This window comes from Poromitra crassiceps, assembly GCF_964638095.1.
Source record: "Poromitra crassiceps genome assembly, chromosome: 5".
NCBI lineage: Eukaryota > Metazoa > Chordata > Actinopteri > Beryciformes > Melamphaidae > Poromitra > Poromitra crassiceps.
Window position 1 is genome coordinate 34,100,734 of NC_139642.1, and position 21,171 is coordinate 34,121,904.

The following is a 21,171-nucleotide window of genomic DNA, read 5'->3' on the forward strand; positions in this document are numbered from 1 at the left end:
GTGATAGGGGCCCTTCCTGTCCATGGTTTTCTTCTTCTTCTTCTGGGGTTGTGACCTTCTGTGAGTTGGAAGGGAGGGGGAGGGGTTTCACACTGTTCCTCCTTTGTCCCCATTGGGCCAGCTCACCGTTGGTCCCGCCTCCACCTCTGTCCTCCCTCTGTCTTGCTGTCGCCTGCATACGGTACACAAACAAAACAGGTCCTATATTGCACAGCACGCCCGCATGGCCTAGTGATGGTGTGTCAGTGGTAGCCACTTCTCTTCTCCTCAGCCTCGGGGCTGTAGTCCCGTAGGCCAATGCCCCGCTGGAGGTTCACTAAAGAGTCTTTCATCTAGGGAAGAGCAACAAGAAGCAAAATCAATGCATTAGCTCACATAATACAGCGGTGATGATGACAACAAATCAATATAACATACAATGATGACTTTTTTTTAGGAGTGTGAGCATTCCCAGTTGCCCTGGTGTTTTTTCTTTGTTACGACAGACAATAGAGGTGGCAGACAGAGTAGGGGAGAGGGAGAGAGGATGCTGATGGGGTCTGATCCTCGGTCAACAGGGACACATGTGGGTCCACAGGCAAGGCTCTTAAAGGAGAAGTCCACACTTAAACACTGTGACAATGGAATGGCATGCTGTGTGCATCTTGCTTCCATCATTTGATTTGGTTGCAACAGGATGTTGGGACGGGACATAACGCGGGGACGGACATTCAAAAGTGTGAACCAATGGAATATCAGGCAGTTTCATTTGATGGAAATGTAAAAAAAATAAAAATAATCTGTGATGATTTTATTGGTTGGGATCTTTATGTACGCTTCATGGTGCGCCATGAGGTGATCACTACAAACATTTCCAGGAAGAAAAAAATTAAATAACATTGCAATTTATTATTGTTAAATAGGTGTACATTATGCTAAAACGGTGCCTTTAAAAAAACGGATATTACTGATGTACCTTGCATCCGGCCCATTTTGTTGTTTGTTGTTTTTTTCTGATTCTTGCCGATACCTGGCCAAACGTAGACAATGTGACGCCACATCGCGATATGTCCAGTGCAGCTAAAATGGAGTTTAATAACAGAAATCTTTTCAGCTCTATAGCATCAACGGTTAAGGTCAGGTTTCAGTGTCAGTCCTTGAGAATCAAAGAGCAAGGGCTTCTCTCTAGAGTCACCGGTTTGTACCGATGTTCAACAATCATGCAGAAAGATACCACTTGTACACAGACAGTAGCCTCAATATTCCATAATGCATTGCAGCCACAAGATGTCACATTTTTTGTAAGGGGCACAACTCATTTCTTTACCTTTTGCCCTTACTAAGCTCTCACTATTGCTTTCTCCACCTACACATATTTTCACAAGTTTGGCTGTGTTCTCTGCAGCTTGTTTAAAGGAATTCTGGGAAATGTAGGAAATCACTAACAGAAGTAGAAGTAGATGAGGCAGATTAAAGGAAAGTGGGTGAATCAAAATGTAAATTGATATTTAACAGTATTAAGGTTTTTACACAACAAGAGTGGTGCAAAGAAACAGCCTGAAATTGCGACCTTGGTCCGAAAAAGTAAAAGCCACAATATCGCACAGCGAAACTTCGCCGTTGGTATGCATGGTTGCATTGACTGGATATACAGTAGGTTTGAAAAAGACTACATTGATATGCAAATTAATCGCACGGAAAGAAAAAAACGCCCCCGATGTGTAAGGACCGTAAGAGGTGGGAATTTCCCTTTAACTACTACACAATCATTGGGCACAAAGAAGATTTACATCAGACGAAAAGTTGTGTCGACTATATTTCAGTAATAATATTTCAGTTTGGGTGGGTTTATCTTGGTCGAACCTGGTCCAGTGGATCACATTCCACATTTCATATTAGCGCTGCATTACCTCCAGGGACTACAGTAACTTTGTGTATTACTACTACACTACTAGCTCAGTTCATTATAGTCTTGAGAATGTCTGTGTGTGTCTCAGTACCTGGTCTAGCAGCACCACTGACGACTTGATGATCTCCCTCCACTTCTGCAGCTCCGCGTCGTGGTACCGCTGCTGCGACTCCAGCAGCTGGGCCCACTCCATCTGAGTCTGAGGCAGTTTACTGGGAAACACACACGCACGCACGCGCGCGCACGCACACGCACGCACGCACACACACACACACACACACACACACACACACACACACACACACACACACACACACACACACACACACACGGACTATCAACATCAGGACAAGGCTATCGAAGCGTAACTACCATTTTGAGGGAGTGCCAACGACTGTTTGGTAAATTGTTTCAGCAAGCCCAGAAACATTCAGGGGCAATTTTAAAAGCTCAAGTGTTTTCCTGCCACACATCAGCGGGCATATGGTTATGGTTGAGTGTGTAATTGTGTGTGTGTGTGTCAGTCTCTGCAGTAATAGGTAGTTTGGCTGTGCGGCCAAGATTTTATTTTTTTATTTTTTTATCCATAAATGCCTATAATGTCCTTAAACCACATTGAACCTCTGTTATATTTGAGTTCCATAAACAGTGGATGCTAAAAAAAAAAGTAAAATGTGTGTGCGCGCTTGTCCGTGAGTACCTTTCATGGAGCCGCAGACCCTGCCAGGTGGTTAGCGACTGTGCAGAGTACTCCAGCATCCACAGCTTGTAGAAGAGCATCATGTTGAGGAAGACCAGCAGCACCAGGCTGAAGGAGGGCAGGAGAGACAGCAGGAGATCAAACACACCAGTCTTCCACTACACCACCTTATTCATGACAATGCCTTAACTAGCTGCTCAGTAAGTAGAAACGGCATTTAAAGTGCAGTGGGAATGTTTTCATGATAAACCCATTTGGCTATGCTGGTTGATTTGGCCAACACCACCTGCTGTTCCGGTCGGTGACCCACCCCGCTCTTCCGATCTGGGGAGAGTTGTAGACTAGCACATGCTTCCTCCGATACATGTGCAGTCGCCAGCCGCTTCTTTTCACCTGATAGCGAGGGGTTTCACCGGCAGAACGTAGCTCATGGGAGCGAAAAAGGCGCCCCGACCGACCAGAAGAGGCACTAGTGCAGCGACCAGGACCCCACAGCTTCCCACCCGCAGACACGGCCAATTGTGTCTGTAGGGTTGTCTGACCAAGTTTCATGATACAAAGGCGAATATGGCGCTGTTGAATCAGACACAAACAACACAGTGTGGAAGAGGAAGGGAGCAGCGTTTCAGCTGTAGCTACATTAAATACCTTAGACAGATCCTACGGAAGGCAATGAAAGGAGAAGAGAGAGGGCCGTTACACTCAGACAACAAACAACAACAAATAAAAAAACACAACAATTCTCCTGGCTTTAGACTGGACGTCAGAGAAAATCCCACAAAAATAATTGGAAAATTGATGAAATCATGATAAGGGTGACTCAGAGAAATTGCATGGGTTTTTATGCACATATCTGTGATGAGTGTGTCTTTGTTCCTGTGTGTTGTGTGGCTAGATGTGTGTGTGCCTATCTATATGTGTGTGCGTGTGTGTGTGTGTGTGTGTGTGTGTGTGTGTGTGTGTGTGTGTGTGTGTGTGTGTGTGTGTGTGTGTGTGTGTGTGTGTGTGTGTGTGTGTGTGTGTGTGTGTGTGTGTGTGTGTGTGTGTGTGTGTGTGTGTGCTGTGGTGCGTCCCGTACACAAAGCTGATAATGAGCAGCAGTTTGGAGACGCTGTACAGAGCCAGGCCTCCGGGCAGGTGATGGTGTTCTGGGCTCTGGTGTCTGGTCTGGGTGGATCCCGCCACCTGTTTGATCCGCTGGATAACTTCCTGGTCCGATGCCGTGGTGACGGGGCTGAGCGCCTCGTCCAGGTGCGGGCTGCGGAGGTGTGGGAGGGGCCTCTTCCTCCGTCTCAGCGCCTTGGCCTTAGGAGACGGCCGGTGGGACTCCGTCAGCAGCTCCTCCACCTTCGACAGCTCCAGCTCTGTCAACAGATCGATGGTTACACATTCATATCCAGTGTTGGGCAAGTTACTCAGGAAGTGTAATTAGTTACTTATTACTTATTTAAAAAGTAATAATCTACTTGACTTATTACTTGGTATCAAAAATAATTAGTTATGTTACTCGTTACATTACTATATTACTTTCGCTACCCCCCTTCCGAAAAAGTGACATACAACCTCTTTAGCCAGCTCGGTTTAGAACTGAATCCACTTTATTGGAACAATAATTAATATTACAGGAAGAGTCAACAATCAGCCAAACTGCAGACTTTTTATTTATTTGCCTATCTAGGACAAAAAAATCATTGTGTTCTGGCAACACATTTGTCTTGGATAGTCAGACCTAGCTCTACACTTGTGCCAGCGCTGGAGAAAGTAATGCAGTAACTTGGATTACTAACTGTAATATAATTACTGTTTTGAAATGGTAATCCCTTACATTACTAGTTACTGGGAAAGTAATACAATTACAGTAACAATTTACTGCCCAACACTCTTCATATCACATACTGTACTCATCCAGACTCCCTTAGAAATGCATAGATTTGTTAAAAAGATTTCCATATCACAGTCTTCGTTGGCACCTATTTACGTCATCTACACCTACTAGTCCATACCCAGGGATGCGTGTGAGCAACTGAGAGGAAATGGATTTCAACTTTGAAATCAGCGTGATTTGTTAGCTAGCTGGTGTTTCAGTCGCTCGTTGGTGTTTTGAGAAATCATTACGTGACGTGAAAAGGTAGAAGTCCCAACTACGTTCAGACTTCTGGAGATGCGCGCACCCTCCCGTGGATACGTGCACCACAACTCCATGCAGACTTGGCAAGAATGCATATAAACCAATGAACTCGTTGGGAAGATAAATGGATGCAGACCACCGAGTTTTCCTCATTCTATAGTAGGATAAACACCGAACCCAAGAATGTACAGTAATATCCCACATAAATCCTCTTTCCTCTTGTGACCTTGTTTAAAAATCCCATGGGAAGAAAGGATGAATTTCATCATAATAATGTTTTTTTCTTCTTCTTCACTGAAAAGCTAGGTATCATGACGTGTCGTGTATCAACAATGCACTACACAAGGTGAAGAATAGCTCAGGTTATTGAGGGCTTTTGTACTCATTTGCGATGCAGGCCAGAGTAAAAATAAATTAGACCCCCATTATCATGAATCTTCATCATTACAAAGAAAAGGAAAACACATCACAAGCCAATTTTCTGGTATAAATGCTTTTTCCCCCTTTACCATTTAAGCCTCAATTACATCAGGCAGGACCGATGGTAAAGAGTGTGTGTTTACCAAGGTGGCGGAAGTTCTCATCCAGGCCGCTCCAGAAGTTCTTCTCGATGAAGCCCTTCACTAGCCCCCACGGCTGCTTCCTGTAGCGCAGCTCCGTCGACACCCTGAGAAAGAGAGATGGAAACAGAAATAGAATTAGAGACGCATATGGAGCACAGTGAATGTTTGTAAATCCAAATAGCTCCATGGATGCCATGAGAGAAACTGAGATGTCTAGATAAAATGTCTTATTGTGTTTGCATGTTTGAAAATCTTTAGTGCTGTCATATTCCTCACTAGAAGGACGTGCATAGGTGGTATAATTTGGGAATATATGAGATATGTAGAGGTGAGCAAATAGGTTGATTTGTTGCATGTTCTGATGTATGCTTTGCTTGTATGTTCAGATGGAAGGTGAGTAGATAACTTCTCTGCCTGAGTTATTTTGTGTTTGTCTTTGTCTTGTCCCTTTTTAATTTATGCTTGGTTGTTTTGTTTGTGATAAATGCATGACATGGTTTGTGTCCATACTGAAAGCTAAAAAAAAACAAAAACAAAAAACGTGCATGGTTCCAGAAGTGGAGATAAGGAAGAGTAAGAAATTTTATTTTTCCTGCACTAGTCTATTCAGAGTTTACACATAGGTTTAAAAAATTGCATAGAAAAAAAACAAGAATAGTAAAATATATGAAGGAGATAAAAATGGAAAGCACGTCTAAAAGTAAGGCAGTTTTTAAATAAAAATAAACAACTGGGCGTCCGGGTAGTGTAGCGGTAGATTCCCTGCCTACCAACACGGGGTCGCAGGTTCGCGCCCCCGTGTTACCTCCGGCTTGGTTGGGCGTCCATACAGGAACGATTGACTGTGTCTGTGGGTGGGAAGCCGGATTAAGGGTATGTGTCCTGGTCGCTGCACTAGCGCCTCCCCTGGTCGTTCAGGGCGCCTGTTCGGGGCGGAAGGGAACTGGTGGGAATAGCATGATCCTCCCACGTGCTACGTCCTGCCGGGGAAGCTCCACGCTGACAGGTGAAAAGAAGCGGCTGGTAACTGCGCATGTGTCGGAGGAGGCATGTCTAGGCTCTCCCCAGATCGGTAGATGGGGTGGAGCAGCGACCGGGGCAGCAGGGGGAAATTGGCGAAGTATAATTGGGGGGGAAAATAAATAAATAAACAAAATAAACAACTAAAATAAAATAAAATAAAATAGAATGGAATAAAATACAAACATAAGAAATGGCACAAGATTAAGGTGGTCAAAATGAAAAGCATGACATAAAACCACTACACCATCCCCTTTAACAGGCCTCTATCCTGGGTATCCGACCCTAACTCACCGTAACCGGCACTTGTTCTTGGCCACCCTGGTGAGCATGTAGCGGTTGAGGGTGTAGAAGTAGTCGTGGTACGGCACGTCGTGTGTGATGACCTCGGCATCAATGATGTAGCACTCACTCTCCTGACTGGCTTTGTACAGCGTCTGATAAATAAGAGAAACATTATTGCTATTTTGGGAGTAACACTAACTGAGCAAACCTATACTGTTCCCACGTGAATGATACAGGACACAAAGAGACTCTATAGAGGAGGACAGTTTCCTGTACCTGTGTCTCCGTGATTGTGGCTGTCTTGGGGGCCAGGGGGTTGGACAGAGAGATGGTGTACAGAATCTCTCTGGTCTGGTTCCCAGCATCCTCCTTCTTCCATGGGTGGTAGACTACATCTGGATAGGAATGGCAGGTTAAATCGCCAATCCTGTCTGCCTGGGCTGGGCTAGCAGCTAAATGCTAACTATGCTGAATGGGGAGAATGGGAGGATTTACCCCACCCTGACCATGCCCCCAGCCAGCTACACCAGCGTCTATGTCATAGACGCTGGTCATAGACTCTATGACAAGGCATCGCCTAAATCAATTGTTACACCCCTAGTGGCCAGTAAAGTTGTATTCTATTCTATTCAATAGAAGAGTGAGCATGAACTGCTAATCTCAAATATTACCAGTGTTATGATTAGATAGAAATGATGTTTCAAATCAATTCAATACAAGGCTAATAAGAAATCCTGATTTGGAGAGGAAATACTGACCTGAGAATCTACGCTGTTCCATGAAGTCACTCATGAACTGCGACTCTGTGAAGAGGATGCCGTACAGCTTGTCCACACTGAACGTGTAGACCTCGTTGATGTACTGTCTGCCATTCAGATCCTCATGGAAGGCCTGTACCTCACCTACGTGCCAGAGACAAGATGGAAAATAACATATACTGTATGTGAGATGGCGTCTTCATGCGTTTGATTTTAAATCTGGTTAACAGCAATGCATTTAATTTGAGCGTGAGCCTCAACTGTGTGAAGTCTTCCCTGACATGTTTCCTCCTTCATGACTGAGGCACGGGGCTCGAACCTGCGAGCCTCGTGTTGGTAGGCAGGGAATCTACCGCTGCACTACCCGCGTAGTCTCACGTGGTCAGACCCGTCTTACGTCAGCACGCTTCCAGCGACGGAGGGTCTGAATCACAAATCAAATTTTCGGGTTCCGCCGACAGGAATTGTGCGGCGAAATCTGATTGGCTGGGCTGTTACGGAAGTCCGGCATGCCATCCGTGGTTGGTCAATTCATATGTCTGTCACGCCTCTTTAAAAAAAAAATCTTGGGTGAGTGGGAGTGAACCACTTTTTAAGAGTCCTGTTCCAGGCGTAGATGTAGCGTATCTACGCCTAGCTACTGCAAGTCTAATACCCGGGCGGGCCTGAAGTGGATTTAATCGGTGAATTAAATAAGAAATCAAAGTTCATCTGGTCAGGCATGGAAAAGGCAGGCATGTCCAGAGTTTTGTACACTCAAGTCTACATCTCAATCAATAACAGAGTAAAGCTTTCCCCTGGTTAGGGTATTTGATAGAACGAGCGGCTGTGAGTGCCTTACCCTCGTCGTGCGTCTCGGAGGAGTCACTGAGCTCAGTGGGGAGGTCTTCGTTGTCGTTGAAGTCGAGTGAGGGCGAGGGCACGGGGCCAGCACTGCTCTCTTCCACCACCAGGGGCAGGCCCAGCAGCTCCCCGTACGGCAGGCAGTCCGCATACTCATCTGATGGGAGGTCAAACTGGGAGAGACACAGAGAGTCAGCAGGGGATGTGCAAGGAGCGTAGATGTCTTTTTGTCGTGGAGACTAATGGCACCGACACCTACCCGACGGTCAAAGTGGTCAGTCTCTGTTTTGTTCAGATGACACAACTTGCTGTCGAGGGCATTCACGACTATTGAATTTTAGTAGTCATTGACTACTCCCGAAAGGTAGTCGACTAGTCGATTAGTCACGCAAGATATTATTTTTCACCCAATAAAAATGATCAATTCTCATCAAAAAGGTCTCAAAAACAGCCAGAAAAGGGTTAGCTAATGTAGGCGGGACCAACCTAGGAGGATGTGAAATAGCAGAGTCCTGATTGGCTCTGAGAGGCTGTTTACAAATGAGCCGCTAAACCCCAGCAACTTGACAGAGCTGGAGATATATAGCGACTGTTTGACTGCAGGATCAACATAGACGGGAATCTTTCCCTCATAGCCTAAATTCTGTTTATTTAACATGGCATCATGTAGAAAATTATCGTTCAAACAAATCTATCTTCAATTTATTTATTTATTTCTATTGTTTATTCCTAAAACAACAGATGAACTATTAGTCGACTACGATGTACAGTGTCGACTATAGTCTGTGAATTTGCATTTGTGACTGACATGGACATGGTCAAAATAATCTGTTTAGTTCGCTCTCCGATGAAGAAATGAGTTTTTTTATGAGTTCGGTTCACTCGTCTCTGAGGAAATGTGTGCTATGTGATTTAAATGATTTGACGGCAGACATTTCTGCCTGCACTCAGCAGTCTGGGAATTTGTAAGTGAGTGGAAAAATGGATTGACTTCAAAGGCAGAACTGAAGCAGCTCAAACTGGGAGTGATGGATGAGAGATTAAATGAGATGCGTCACAATTGTCTCAATGTGATTGGACTTGGGTAGAGAGATGCCCAGACTGATTTAAATATAATCAAGCTCTTCATACCTAGTAGTCACACCTACTCGTGTGTGTACTGTGGTTATTTTGCATTTTTTGGTAGAGAGGATAAATATTGAGTTGGGCCATAAGACTGCTTTCTGTATTTATTGCAAAGTAATTTTATTTGGTTACCTTTACAGTAGCTGGTTGGAGGAGGTATGATGATGACTCATTTAACCCTTTGCCCTCTGCTGTGTGTGTGTGTGTGTGTGTGTGTGTGTGTGTGTGTGTGTGTGTGTGTGTGTGTGTGTGTGTGTGTGTGTGTGTGTGTGTGTGTGTGTGTGTGTGTGTGTTACTAAACAGTATTTAACGCATGGACTTACTGCGATGGGCGGGTCATTGTTGCCTGGGCTGGGGATGGTGATGTTGGGGAGGATCTTTTTATGTATGGGTGGAGGGCTTGCTTCAGGTTTGGCCTCGGCGCTACTCTTGGACGAGTTGTCGTTGTTGATGTCATTCTCTTCATTTGGAATCTCTTCACAGAACCTGGAGGACAAGAGCTTCACCCATCACTCACTACTCTAGAATGATGCTCTTGCACATCCTGGGTAAAATAGTATTCGCAAATACGGTTAAATACGGTTTATGGTGAGTTTTGGGCTACTTAGGTGTCAGAGGGGTAGGTTTTGCCATGTAGTACAATACAATGTGCAGAATGTGTGGATGATAACAGTAAAGTGTTAAAGAGTCAGAGAAACGACAAGTCGTTTACTCTAGTCTTACAATTTACCTTTTGACCTGTTGTGACTGACTGATTGACTCTCTTGATTTCACCAAATCCACTTCAAGTGTACACAACTAGTCTCGTGAGATAGAATGAGCAGGTGAATCCAAGTGAAAACTTTGATTCCTTATTAATTTCACCTATTAAATCCACAGAAGGATTTGTTGTAAACCTTCAGACGATTGAAACATTGACTGTGTTGCATTTTCTTGCAGTCTTTAAGTGCCTGTGGGCGGTTTGCTTACCTCACAGCTAACAGTATCTCAATGATGCAGATACTGCAAGAAGGTTCAAGCAAATGGCAAGAATTGCAAATATAAATGGACCCAGGTGTAGCTCTTGCAGTGTGAATTAGCAGGGAGCTCAGCGGGATGTTAAGTGTGTGTGTGTGTGTGTGTGTGTGTGTGTGTGTGTGTGTGTGTGTGTGTGTGTGTGTGTGTGTGTACTGAAGCCAGGCGTTTATAATGGGCCCCTTACAGATCAGGACCGTCGAACTCAACCGGGGTAATTGACAGGACAGTGTTTATGCTGGTAACCATAGCAACCGATGCTGTAACCAAGGTAACCGGACTCACCCCATGGTGTTGAAGTCATCATCAGGGGGTACGTAGTCCTCATCGTCACTGGTCAGGCCAAGTTCATTGCCATAGCACTGATGGACAAAGTGCCACAGCTCTTTGGGGCACAGGGGCTACACAAGGGATAAACAAATCAAGAAGGGGCAAGAAAAAGCTTGAAGAATACAATGTAAGTTATATGAGAGGGGGGGAAAAGAGTTGCTTGGAACATCCGAAACATCCTTTTTTGCTTTATGTGATACATGTATGCAAAAAGTCACTGTTTTAGATGCACATGAGCAAAAGGACAAAGTGACATGCTGTGATCTGGGCTTGTTGTCTCACCTTGTCTAGCAGCGCATTCTGCCACAGTCTGAACATCATCATGTATGTCCTGTCCCGGGCTCCAAACGAGGTGAAAAAGTGCTGCGAACAATGAAGGGCAATCATGTGTGAGTGTGCTTAACATAGTACAGGATCCAAAGAATAACACTGCCGTGGAAATAAGCAGTTGAGCAGCATGGATTAAGCCTTATTCTAACCTCCTACATAACAGAACACATGGCCTTTTTAGGCAAACAGAAATAGATTGAATCCATATCCATCATTTAGTCGACACAGTAGTTACCTATCTAGACCAGGGGTTCCCAAACTTAAGAATGCTGCGGGCCACTTTGAAACCTGAAAATCTTCCGGGGTCCATCCAACCCTTTAATCACAACTCTGATCAACACACAAGATTAAGATGATGTATTTCCCTATAGGTTTTTTTTACATTATATATTTTTTTTATTTCATTAACAGAGCATGTGAATTTGGGCATAAGGGGAATTAATAATCCATCCACATGCAAAAACATTTCGACAAAATACCCAAAAGCAGATTGCCAACATTTTCTCCCCCCTTACTCATCAGAAGTATTTGCATGCATAACACATTTATTGAGACAAAATGTGATGAGCAACAACAAGAAATCAATCCACAAGATATTAATGCTAGGCTGTGAAAAACACTACCTTATCTGTAAAGGGGAGACTGGTGGGTACCCATTGAACCATTGAACCAATTTTCATTCAGATAAATTGAGCTGAGAGGTAAAGGGACCCCTTTGAAATAGTTTGAAATAGTTTTCCCTCACCAAAATTTAACCTATGTTTGGAGCGTTATTTTGCCACCTTCCCAACAAGCTACCATATTATACTTGGTACCAATTATAATTACATATAACAATTTTATATGTGCATTGCTTTGCTGCTTGTTTTTTCGATTATTTTTTTGTAAAGCACCTTGAATTGCCTTTGTGTATGAAAGGTGCTATATAAATAAAATTTGACTTGACTTGACTTGACCAATGGATGCCTTAGATGTTCTAGTTTCTTCTGATAACAGGATCCCCACTAGCTTTAAAAATGACCCTGCTACAGCCATTTGATTACCTGCGAAGATCTGGAGTGTTGGCAGACCACTCGCGGCCTACCTGCACTACCTCCATAACCCACTAGTGGCCCACAGTTTGGGAATCATTGATCTAAAGTTTCCTAATCTATTTAGTGAGTCTACATCTCTTACCTTGTCAGTGTCTGTGCAGAGCTGGATGGCATTGGGAATGAGGCGGGCAGTCTTCTCTTTTGTCATCGAGCAGATGTCCTTTAGCCGCACTGTCAGCTACATGCACACACAGGCCCAAACGCACACACAGGCCCAAACACAAACAGACACAAACAGGCACACACACACACACACACACACACACACACACACACACACACACACACACACACACACATTATAGAGCACCAAGTATGCCAAACTGCGGACAGTATAACAGACACGTATGGGAATGCAAAGAGGTCCAGAGAGTGTATTTGCACACCAGTGTTTCCCAGCGGAAGATGTTGCTATAGAAACAGATCCAGTTCTCCGAGAGGTAGAGTCGTCCCTGCAGGAGGATGTCCCGTTGCAGAGCACAGGAGTAGTCTGGCAACACAAAGGTTAAAGTCACAAACTCTGCACCACACACCATAGTGGAGGGGGAAAAACTATACTAGTAAAATAATCAAAACTAGCAGGGTACAGATTTATTCACTATCACTCATGGATTCAAAATATCAAAATATGTAATATTTCTAGATTGTAAGTGAACAAAATCTACACATCTATTTTGTAATTTGATCATGATTTTAAATATTTCAGATTTTTCAAATGTGGCTCTTTGCTCTCAGCGGACAGTAAAATATGGACAAATCCAATCTAATGGTTTGAATCAGCGTCTATGAGGCAGCTACGGGCAGGCTTTGGTGTGACGCCAGCGATGGCAAGCCCGTGATAGACAGATGGTTCATCCAATCACCTGCCAGGTATTTTTTGAAAGTGCCTGCCCTTTGAAAACGGTTTCCCGAGCGACTTGTTCCCAGATGATTATGTGAAAACAAACCATCTGGCAGCGTGAGGAGGTTAAGAACTCCGACCTCGCGTGCGTATCTAAATAGTGTCACGCAGTCCTTACTCACCCACGATGAGTCTCTCCGTGTCCGGGAGCTGCTTGAAGAGTTTCCTAAAGTCCTCATTGCGCTGCTTGTACGTCGGGCTCAGCACCTGCAGTCGAAGGCAGAGCACGATGAAACGCCACGACAACACACACACACACACACACACACACACGCACTCCCAACAACAACACTGTCATCTTCACACTCACTCATTCACAAGTGTCGGCTCACTCACTCACTCACGCACGTCATGTTATTTCTTTCCACTAGGATGCGACATACCCTTGTTAAAACCACCCCCACAGGTTTGATCAGGGCTTTTGGTTTGGCTCTAATCACACAGTACCTTGGCATTAATTGTGAGCAGTGGGGGGGGGGTTTTGACAAGCACTGCAGATGGAGGTACAGTGTGTGGCATGCAAAGTGCATGGTCTCAGTTGACCGTAAGAGTGCATCACTGACAGGATTTGACACCAGAGTGAAACTAAGCACAATTCAATCACAGCAGCCCACTGCAGATCATTCAGTAAACATGCTGCTGTGGCTTTTCAGCCTTTCATACAGTATATCAATCACATCGTCACCGTTGCGATACATAGCGACATGTTGCTGACAATGAGGCGTTTGTTCAGTGACAAGAGGCAGGACAACAACCAGAATGAACGCTCAAGGTGTACACAACACATTTCTCATGGTGATTTCATTAACTCGTCAAAAACAAGACTTTAGCCTAGTTTTGAGAATCGGGCGTTCTGGGGGAACACACTCTCTCTCTTCTGCTATTTGTTTTCAGGAATTGGGCTAAATCTTATCCTGGGCTTGGTGTCAGCAGGCGTGATTATTTGCAGAGCGAGGCTGTGGTGCGTCCAGGTGCGCGGCGAGGTGAGGGCTCGACGTGTCAGTGTGCCAGGTGCTTTCCTTCCTTCAAGAGGAAAGCTTTGGGAAACAATGTCTGCCAACACACTAACAAGAGGCATCCATTTAAAGAGAAAAATCTCCTTTTGGATCAGTGTCGGGGAAAAGAACAGCTTGTTCACATTAAACCTGTACTAAGCTTGTAAAGCAAAGCAGCATGAAATACTACAGTACAGGAGCGTCTGTTTCACACTTGGCATAAAAGTAGCCGGTGTGACTTTGTAATGATGAGGGCAAATGTGCTGAAAGCATGGTGAGTGACATCACTTCCACCCCGCTTCAATTGGCCGGATCCTTGTTGATCGTAAACCAATAACATGATGCTACTCTTTTTTCCCTTTCTTTTTAACAACAGGCCTCCATGAGCCCTGGGAGAATTCAAATAGCTATGACTCATACCAAAGCCAGTTGTTTCCTTGAGTGTAGTACTGTAGAAGGGAGCAGCCGCAGAACTATGCTCCCAGCAGTCTACAATGGCACATATTAAGCTCCCACAAAACCCAAGCCTGCTACAGCCCCTCTTCGCTCGCTGACCCCATCTTGTGGCTTTAACGCGCTCCGCGAGAGGTCCGATCAATCTCGCTACACCGCACAATCTTCTAACCCCCCCCCCCCCCCCGTTCACTACTCTCCTTGTGGTTTTTACGCTTGTACTGTATATATGGATGGAGTGCAACTTACAGCAGGGACCTCCTCTGTGTCCCAGTCTGGGTCCTGAAGGTCCGAGGCCGCCCAGCCCCACTCCCAACCCCACTCCCCTCTAGCCGGACCCTGCAGAAGCCACCCTGCCAAAGCCTCATCCAGCTCCAGCACGGCCTCCCACTCCGACATGCTGTGGTCTTCATCCGATTCCATACTCGTCATGCCAGGTCCTTACGGCATACGGACGGGAGACTTATTTTCCAAAGTTGACCCTCTGACTTGGGAGAACTTGTCAGTTAGCAGTGTTGGAGCAGAGCGAGTAGATCGAGCCGCCGTCCGCTGGGTTAGTATCCGCCCCCCTGTTGTTTTGGGTGCTGCTCTCTCTCAGTGCTGAGCTCCAGCCACATGATCCTCGCTCGCTCGCTCTCTGGCTCTCTCTCTTTCTTTGACACACAGGGAGAGGAGTTACGGCCGTTGCCCTCTAGTAACCCTGGCCAACAAGTCCTGTATTATCATGGTTGTAGCTTTTTCCTTTTTTTGGTCTACTCCTCCTACTATGTGTGTGAGCTGAGCTGAGCTGAGCGTGTGTGTGTGTGTGTGTGTGTGTGTGTGTGTGTGTGCGTGTGTGCGTGCGTGTGTGTGTGTATGCGCGCGCGCGCGCACACGCGCGTGTGTGTGTGTGTGGTGCCGTCCAGGTCTGGATGCCTTGCAATGACTCTGTTTACGACCAGCAAATTGAATGAAACAACAGTAAGTTCAGTAAGAAGGATGAGATGAAGCAAGCGAGAGAAGTCGGAGAGAAAAACAGAAAATAAAGGGAAATAGATTACGGCCGAGGAGTAAAGTGTGTGGTCGCTGTTGGCGTCTGACAAAGTGATTGAGTTACAGAGAACAGATGTGAAGCGTAACCTCCAGTTACCTCCGCCCGCAAAACAAGGCCATTCATCTGGACAGGGTCTGCACTAGGTCACACCATGCCTGCACTCACATCGCAGGGTGAAGTGGCTGCACCGACATCAATCTCTACTTTCTCCTCATATTGGACCACTCATGGATGAAGAGCCAATTGCACTAAAGTCCCAAACTAATTTCAGGGACCTAGTGGACCAAACCCTGATGATATCAAGGTATTTAACCCCCCCATCCCTCTCTCTCTCTCCTCGTATTCCCCCGTGGGCAATCCCCTCTCCTCAATAAGGTCAACTCCTGATACTCGATCGCTGTCTGTTACTTTCAGCAGCAGGCAAGAGGGATGCAGAGCTATTTTAGCAGTGCTAAATCAACTATTTGTGTGCGTGTCCTGCCTCTATTCTTGACTTGGAGTAAATTTGATTACTGCATCTTCCTTGAGTCCTACTCGCCATGTGAAGCCCACATCTGTGCCCCTGGAATTCCACCTTTCCTGTACCGCGTTGTTTCCCAATCCTCCCTTAACCCGGCAGCCAAGTGGCTGAGGAGGAAATGTGAAGCAGGAAAATGGATGTGACTTGTAAAATAATCCTCTATAGCAGCCAGGCCTCCTGGAAAACAGTGCTGATCATTCACTCTGAAAATGGCCTTCGCCCAATTGAGAATGCCTCTCCATCATGAGGATGAAATTTCAGTGGGACGAGGGTTCATCCGATCAAAATTGCACGCAGAACAGTTTTTCCATCCAAAACATTCCGGGCGTCCATGTTCAGAGTAGTCCCTTTCCTCCCTCATTCAGGTCATTTTTCTCCTTTGAATGAACGAAGAGACTGCGGAAAGTGGTACTGCGCCTGGTCTGCAGCTGACAGTGTGACCGTCTCTGGCAGACAGACAGCGCCAGTCTCGGTCTGAGGTGGCGATGGGGATATTCACTGTTTATTATGAACCTGGTTAACCATTAACTTGCTGGACAAACAGTCAGAGATGGCAGAGACTGGTACTGTAAACCAGGGTGGGGTTTGAGGGGGGGTGGGAGTGGGCGTTGAAGATTGTGTGTGTGTGTGTGTGTGCGTGTGTGTGTGTGAGTGTGTGTGTGTGTGTGTGTGTGTGTGTGTGTGTGTGTGTGTGTGTGTGTGTGTGTGTGTGTGTGTGTGTGTAGCGGGTTGGCTGTCCGTCAAGCATGCCAACAATGAACCCATTCTCTCACTCTGGCTGTCCTTCAATTGATGGAAAGGCAGGCAAGGTGTGTGTGTGTGTGTGTGTGTGTGTGTGTGTGTGTGTGTGTGTGTGTGTGTGTGTGTGTGTGTGTGTGTGTGTGTGTGTGTGTGTGTGTGTGTGTGTGTGTGTGTGTGTGTGATCGAGCCAAGGGAAACACACCTCCCTCTGCTAGTTCAGTGTGGGAGAGGATGCACAGACTCTCTGTTGTACAGGAGCAGATAGCAGATGTCCTGAAGGAGTAGCCAGCTAGATAACAAAGACATTTACTTTTCTGTCTTACACAAATAGTCAAAGGCAAATGAACTTATCTCGTCTAAATTAACTCTCTTCCATGCAACTCTGCTGATTTCTGTCAACGTTAGCAAATTCAAAACCACATAGACAAATATGCAGTCCCTAAATGTTATGTACTCAGGGCTAAATGCTACAATCTGTATTTTGAATAGCTAGACAGTTTTCTTGTTTTCTTTTCTTTCTTGCTTGTTTTATGGAAGTTGTCAGGGTCGAGGCAGAGGGTGGCCGGTAGGGTACAGTAGGTTAGGCGGTAGAATAGCTAGATTGTTTGCCTCGGTAAAATCTGCTCTTACCTACCTTGTGTTTTTCCTGTATTCTTTTCGTTCTTGTCATGCTTGTTTTAGATAAGTTGTTCAATTCTGTTTATTATTGTGTTTACTGTGTTTAATTAGATCTAGTGAGTCTCTGTAAATTCCTTTGAGACATTCTTGTGAGTTAGGGTTATACTGTATAAACAACCTTGACTTGACAGCTAGCCACCAATCACATTAACAGCTCATCATGTGACACAGAGGGTGAATGAACTATATATAGCATGTGATGATAAGAGATAAGAAGGAATGATCATTTGATTCAACATCCAACTGCAGTCTGCTCTATATTATACAGGTATATGTATCGACCTATATAGTATCTGTATCCATGCAGTGTTTGTCAGTGTTTCCCTTCTTGGTACTAACTGGACTGAGCCTGTGGACACTGTTGCCATGGCAGCGCTGCGACAAACTGCTGTAGCTAAGGAGTGAATGTACAGACTAGTGTCAGAAGGCTGTTGACGGATGGGTGGGGCCAGTGTATGCATCTCTAGCAGGCTCAGAACTCATGTTGGGACGGTTGGGTTGTAATCACTGTGGGCTCAGTGCCATGGGAGGTCATCATTGCCATGTAGAGGTGCACACATACTCAAGAGGCCAATTTCATTGATTGACCGATCGATCAATCTTTTTTTTTGTCTATGAGTGAGAATGAGTGTGACTATGTGACTCTAGTCTTTATATATGTATAAACAAATTATACTGCGTGAACAAGATGTGTGTGTACCTTTTGTTGCACAATCTATGCATTAATTTCTGAGTTTCAAGGCGTAAAACTCCTCTCCTCCATCCTCAATGTTTCTATCATGACTGAAGTAGATTTAATCAGGAAAATCAATAAGGGATGATACATTTCATCTGGATACAGTTTAGGGATGAAACGATTACCGGTTTAATGATAAACCGTGACATAATTCCTGATGGTTAGTATTACCGTTTCAAATTTTAATTGTCATTAAAACTGTGTTACCGTGATTACAGTGCTTTGAAAAATATGGTAAATACTGTCCACCATCAACCAAAGTTAGCAATAGTTTCCCAGATGCAGGCGTGCAGCCTTGGTGAAATGATTAAAACGAGTGTATCAGTATTTTCTTTGAAAATGTTCAGCACATTTGAACAATACCGTGATAATACTGATAACCATGATAATTTTGGTCATTATAATCATACTGTCTTATAGTCGGCAAAGGTGGAACAGCGGTGTGGGGAATGGGTAAACAAGCCAAAATTAGGAGGTGATCTATGGAACAGAACAGCGATATGTTTGATACGAGAGAGCTCCAGAAGTAGCACTAATAAATGATGCATAATGTTTCACTCACAAAGTAATATATATAATTTTGCACTGTGACCTTTTGGATCTTATATATTTACACTCTGCTATCTTCTTTTTATCCATTTTATGTAAAGCACTTTGAGCACCTGTGTGTTGTGTGCTATTCAAATAAACTAGCCTTGCCTTGCCGAGGACATTTTCATAGCGTTTCATCTATAATACAGTTGCTAACTCAGTTGAAAGGAAAGGGCAGATGATGCTATTCTTTTGCACACAGTACGTCTCCTGTCGCAGTAGTAGCTCACCTTTGTCGTCTGTAAACATGACATTTACAACTGTTAGACGTTACAATTAAAATACAACTCAGAGCAACATCAAATGTAGATCGTCACTTGATGCGCTCCTCTTGCACTAGTATTGGATCAGTAGGATAAATGAGGGTGAGTAGGCCAACTACGTAGCTGAGTGCATCAGAGGAAATGTTAGAAAGCTGTGTGGACTTTGTGGAGCGAGCCTCTTGTGAACAGAACAGCGTGGCCCTGCTCCATTTTGCAGTATGGGCAACACACAGCGGTTCCTGTGTTGTCGAGTGATCGTCATAGACCCCAACCCTGAAGCCAACAAGGCCCATGTCCACGTCCACGTCCACAATGTCCATGTCTATTAAAGACATGGGACACAAATAGCGTCGGGTTTGAGGGAAGCATGCCAAGACTAAAAGCATGCTCCATTCTCCTGTCATTCAAAGGCATTCGAGGCTCGTCCAGAGGCCCCTGAGGTGGTCGGTTGGTTTGTTTGTTTAGTACAGTGAGAAGCCCAGCAGACTTGTTGCCACCTGTCACATGCCATCATATTAGTAGCCTGAGTGATGACAAGTGAAACCCTTAAACACACCCTTTAACATTTCTAACATACAAATCCAGAACAGTTCTCGTTGCCAACTAAGACCTTTAACACTGAATTATTCTGTAGGTACTTTTATGTACTTCATTTGGTTAAAATGTCCTTTTTTCCCTGTATTGAACTGTGGCTTTGCTATTAGGTGGAAACAAGGCTGACTGGAAGTCAATGAAATGAGAAGCAGACAGGCAGGAGGGACGTATCATCCAACCGGTCTGAGAAAAAAGAGAAAGCAAAGTGAGGGAGAGGAAGAGAGAGAGAGAGGGAGAGAGAGAGGGAGGGAGAGAGAGGGAGGGAGGGAGAGAGAGAGAGAGAGAGGGAGAGGGAGGGAGAGAGAGAGAGGGAGGGAGGGAGAGAGAGAGAGGGTTGCACAAGAATACAAGTCATGCTTACTCTCAGGATGTGTTGTCTTTCATGCTGGGGAGAGAGGGGAAAAGTATACAGACACAGGGAATAAAAGAGGAGATAAAACAACACAAAATGGGAAGAAGGAGTCCAACAGAGACACTTGTGGGGAAAAGCAGGGCTTGACCTTGTTGAGAGCGGTATCAAGTCCACCACTCTCAGTCTTGCACAAACACCAATGGGCAACAGGCATATCTGTTCTAGTCTACAGAGGGTTGTTGATTTATTTTCTCAGTTGCAAACTTCCTACAATTTCTGCATCCGAATGAAGCCTCTTCAATGATTGACCACCTCTGAAGAGTTATCATAAATAGGGGTAGCACACCACCTTGTGGTAAAATATGAAATGACAAATATTCTACTCTCCCATGACTCCCTACAGTATGAATGAAAAACTCTGGTCAAAAACAAACTCTGGTACTTTCATAATTAACTCTAAACTGGAACTCTCTTCACTCCTACATTGAAGGCCCACCTGTTGCCGTTTTAAGCGCAGGCTGATCCCAGATCAGAGGCTCACAAACTCACTCTAGTGGTTTGGTTGCTTTTGTGGGAGCAGTAAACAGGCTCCAGGAAAAGCAACAAAAACAAATCCAGGACATTTCAAAAAGACACCCGCAGAATACGTACAGTACTATGACGTGTGCGCGCGCACACACACACACACACACACATCACGCACGCACACACACACACACACACACACACACACACACACACACACACACACACACACACACCCTTAAAGGACACAAATAGATTCAAACACACATGTTGATGATATATAAAGAACAAGGTATGACTTACGTTGTACCAGCTTTGGCTCTTCTGTGGAGATAAAGGGGGGAGAGAGAGAGAGAGAGAGTAGAAAGAGGGGAGAGAGAGAATGCATTTAACTCAGAAACCAGCACACAGCGGCTCATCAGACACAGAGCCGTATAATAGAAGAGTTGCAACATCTACATTCACTCCAATGGACCAGTTTTTTTTACCTCACAAAAGTTCCCGGAAAGTGAGGTTCTGGATTAAGCAGCGCTGTCGAGTTGCAGCAAAATGGACCATTTGTGATGTACTTTGAAAGGGTCAGACTTTTAAAGAATCAAATAGTATATTATCAGCTTTATTCTATGCGTACAAACGTAGCGTGAGCCCCCTTCCTGGCTATTCATTAGCTACATGTCACGCATTTTGGACCTCCGCTGGCGCCACTCTCTC

General features: G+C 44.9%; 1 protein-coding gene across 1 annotated transcript in view; it reads right to left on the minus strand.

The window, feature by feature from the left end:
* Positions 1-242: 242 nt before the first annotated feature.
* gramd1bb (GRAM domain containing 1Bb) overlaps positions 243-21,171 on the minus strand; it is a gene marked incomplete at both ends in the record, with an annotated part of 100,118 nt that continues 79,189 nt past the window's right edge. Inside the window, 18 exons of the mRNA XM_083637056.1 lie at positions 243-332; positions 1,980-2,100; positions 2,589-2,696; positions 3,237-3,248; positions 3,667-3,952; positions 5,280-5,383; positions 6,594-6,736; positions 6,861-6,979; positions 7,343-7,486; positions 8,184-8,358; positions 9,634-9,796; positions 10,610-10,725; positions 10,937-11,017; positions 12,161-12,256; positions 12,465-12,568; positions 13,102-13,186; positions 19,945-19,968; positions 20,764-20,784. Of these exons, the coding sequence (XP_083493182.1) occupies positions 243-332; positions 1,980-2,100; positions 2,589-2,696; positions 3,237-3,248; positions 3,667-3,952; positions 5,280-5,383; positions 6,594-6,736; positions 6,861-6,979; positions 7,343-7,486; positions 8,184-8,358; positions 9,634-9,796; positions 10,610-10,725; positions 10,937-11,017; positions 12,161-12,256; positions 12,465-12,568; positions 13,102-13,186; positions 19,945-19,968; positions 20,764-20,784 (1,992 nt within the window). The remainder of the gene's footprint in view (positions 333-1,979; positions 2,101-2,588; positions 2,697-3,236; positions 3,249-3,666; positions 3,953-5,279; positions 5,384-6,593; positions 6,737-6,860; positions 6,980-7,342; positions 7,487-8,183; positions 8,359-9,633; positions 9,797-10,609; positions 10,726-10,936; positions 11,018-12,160; positions 12,257-12,464; positions 12,569-13,101; positions 13,187-19,944; positions 19,969-20,763; positions 20,785-21,171) is intronic.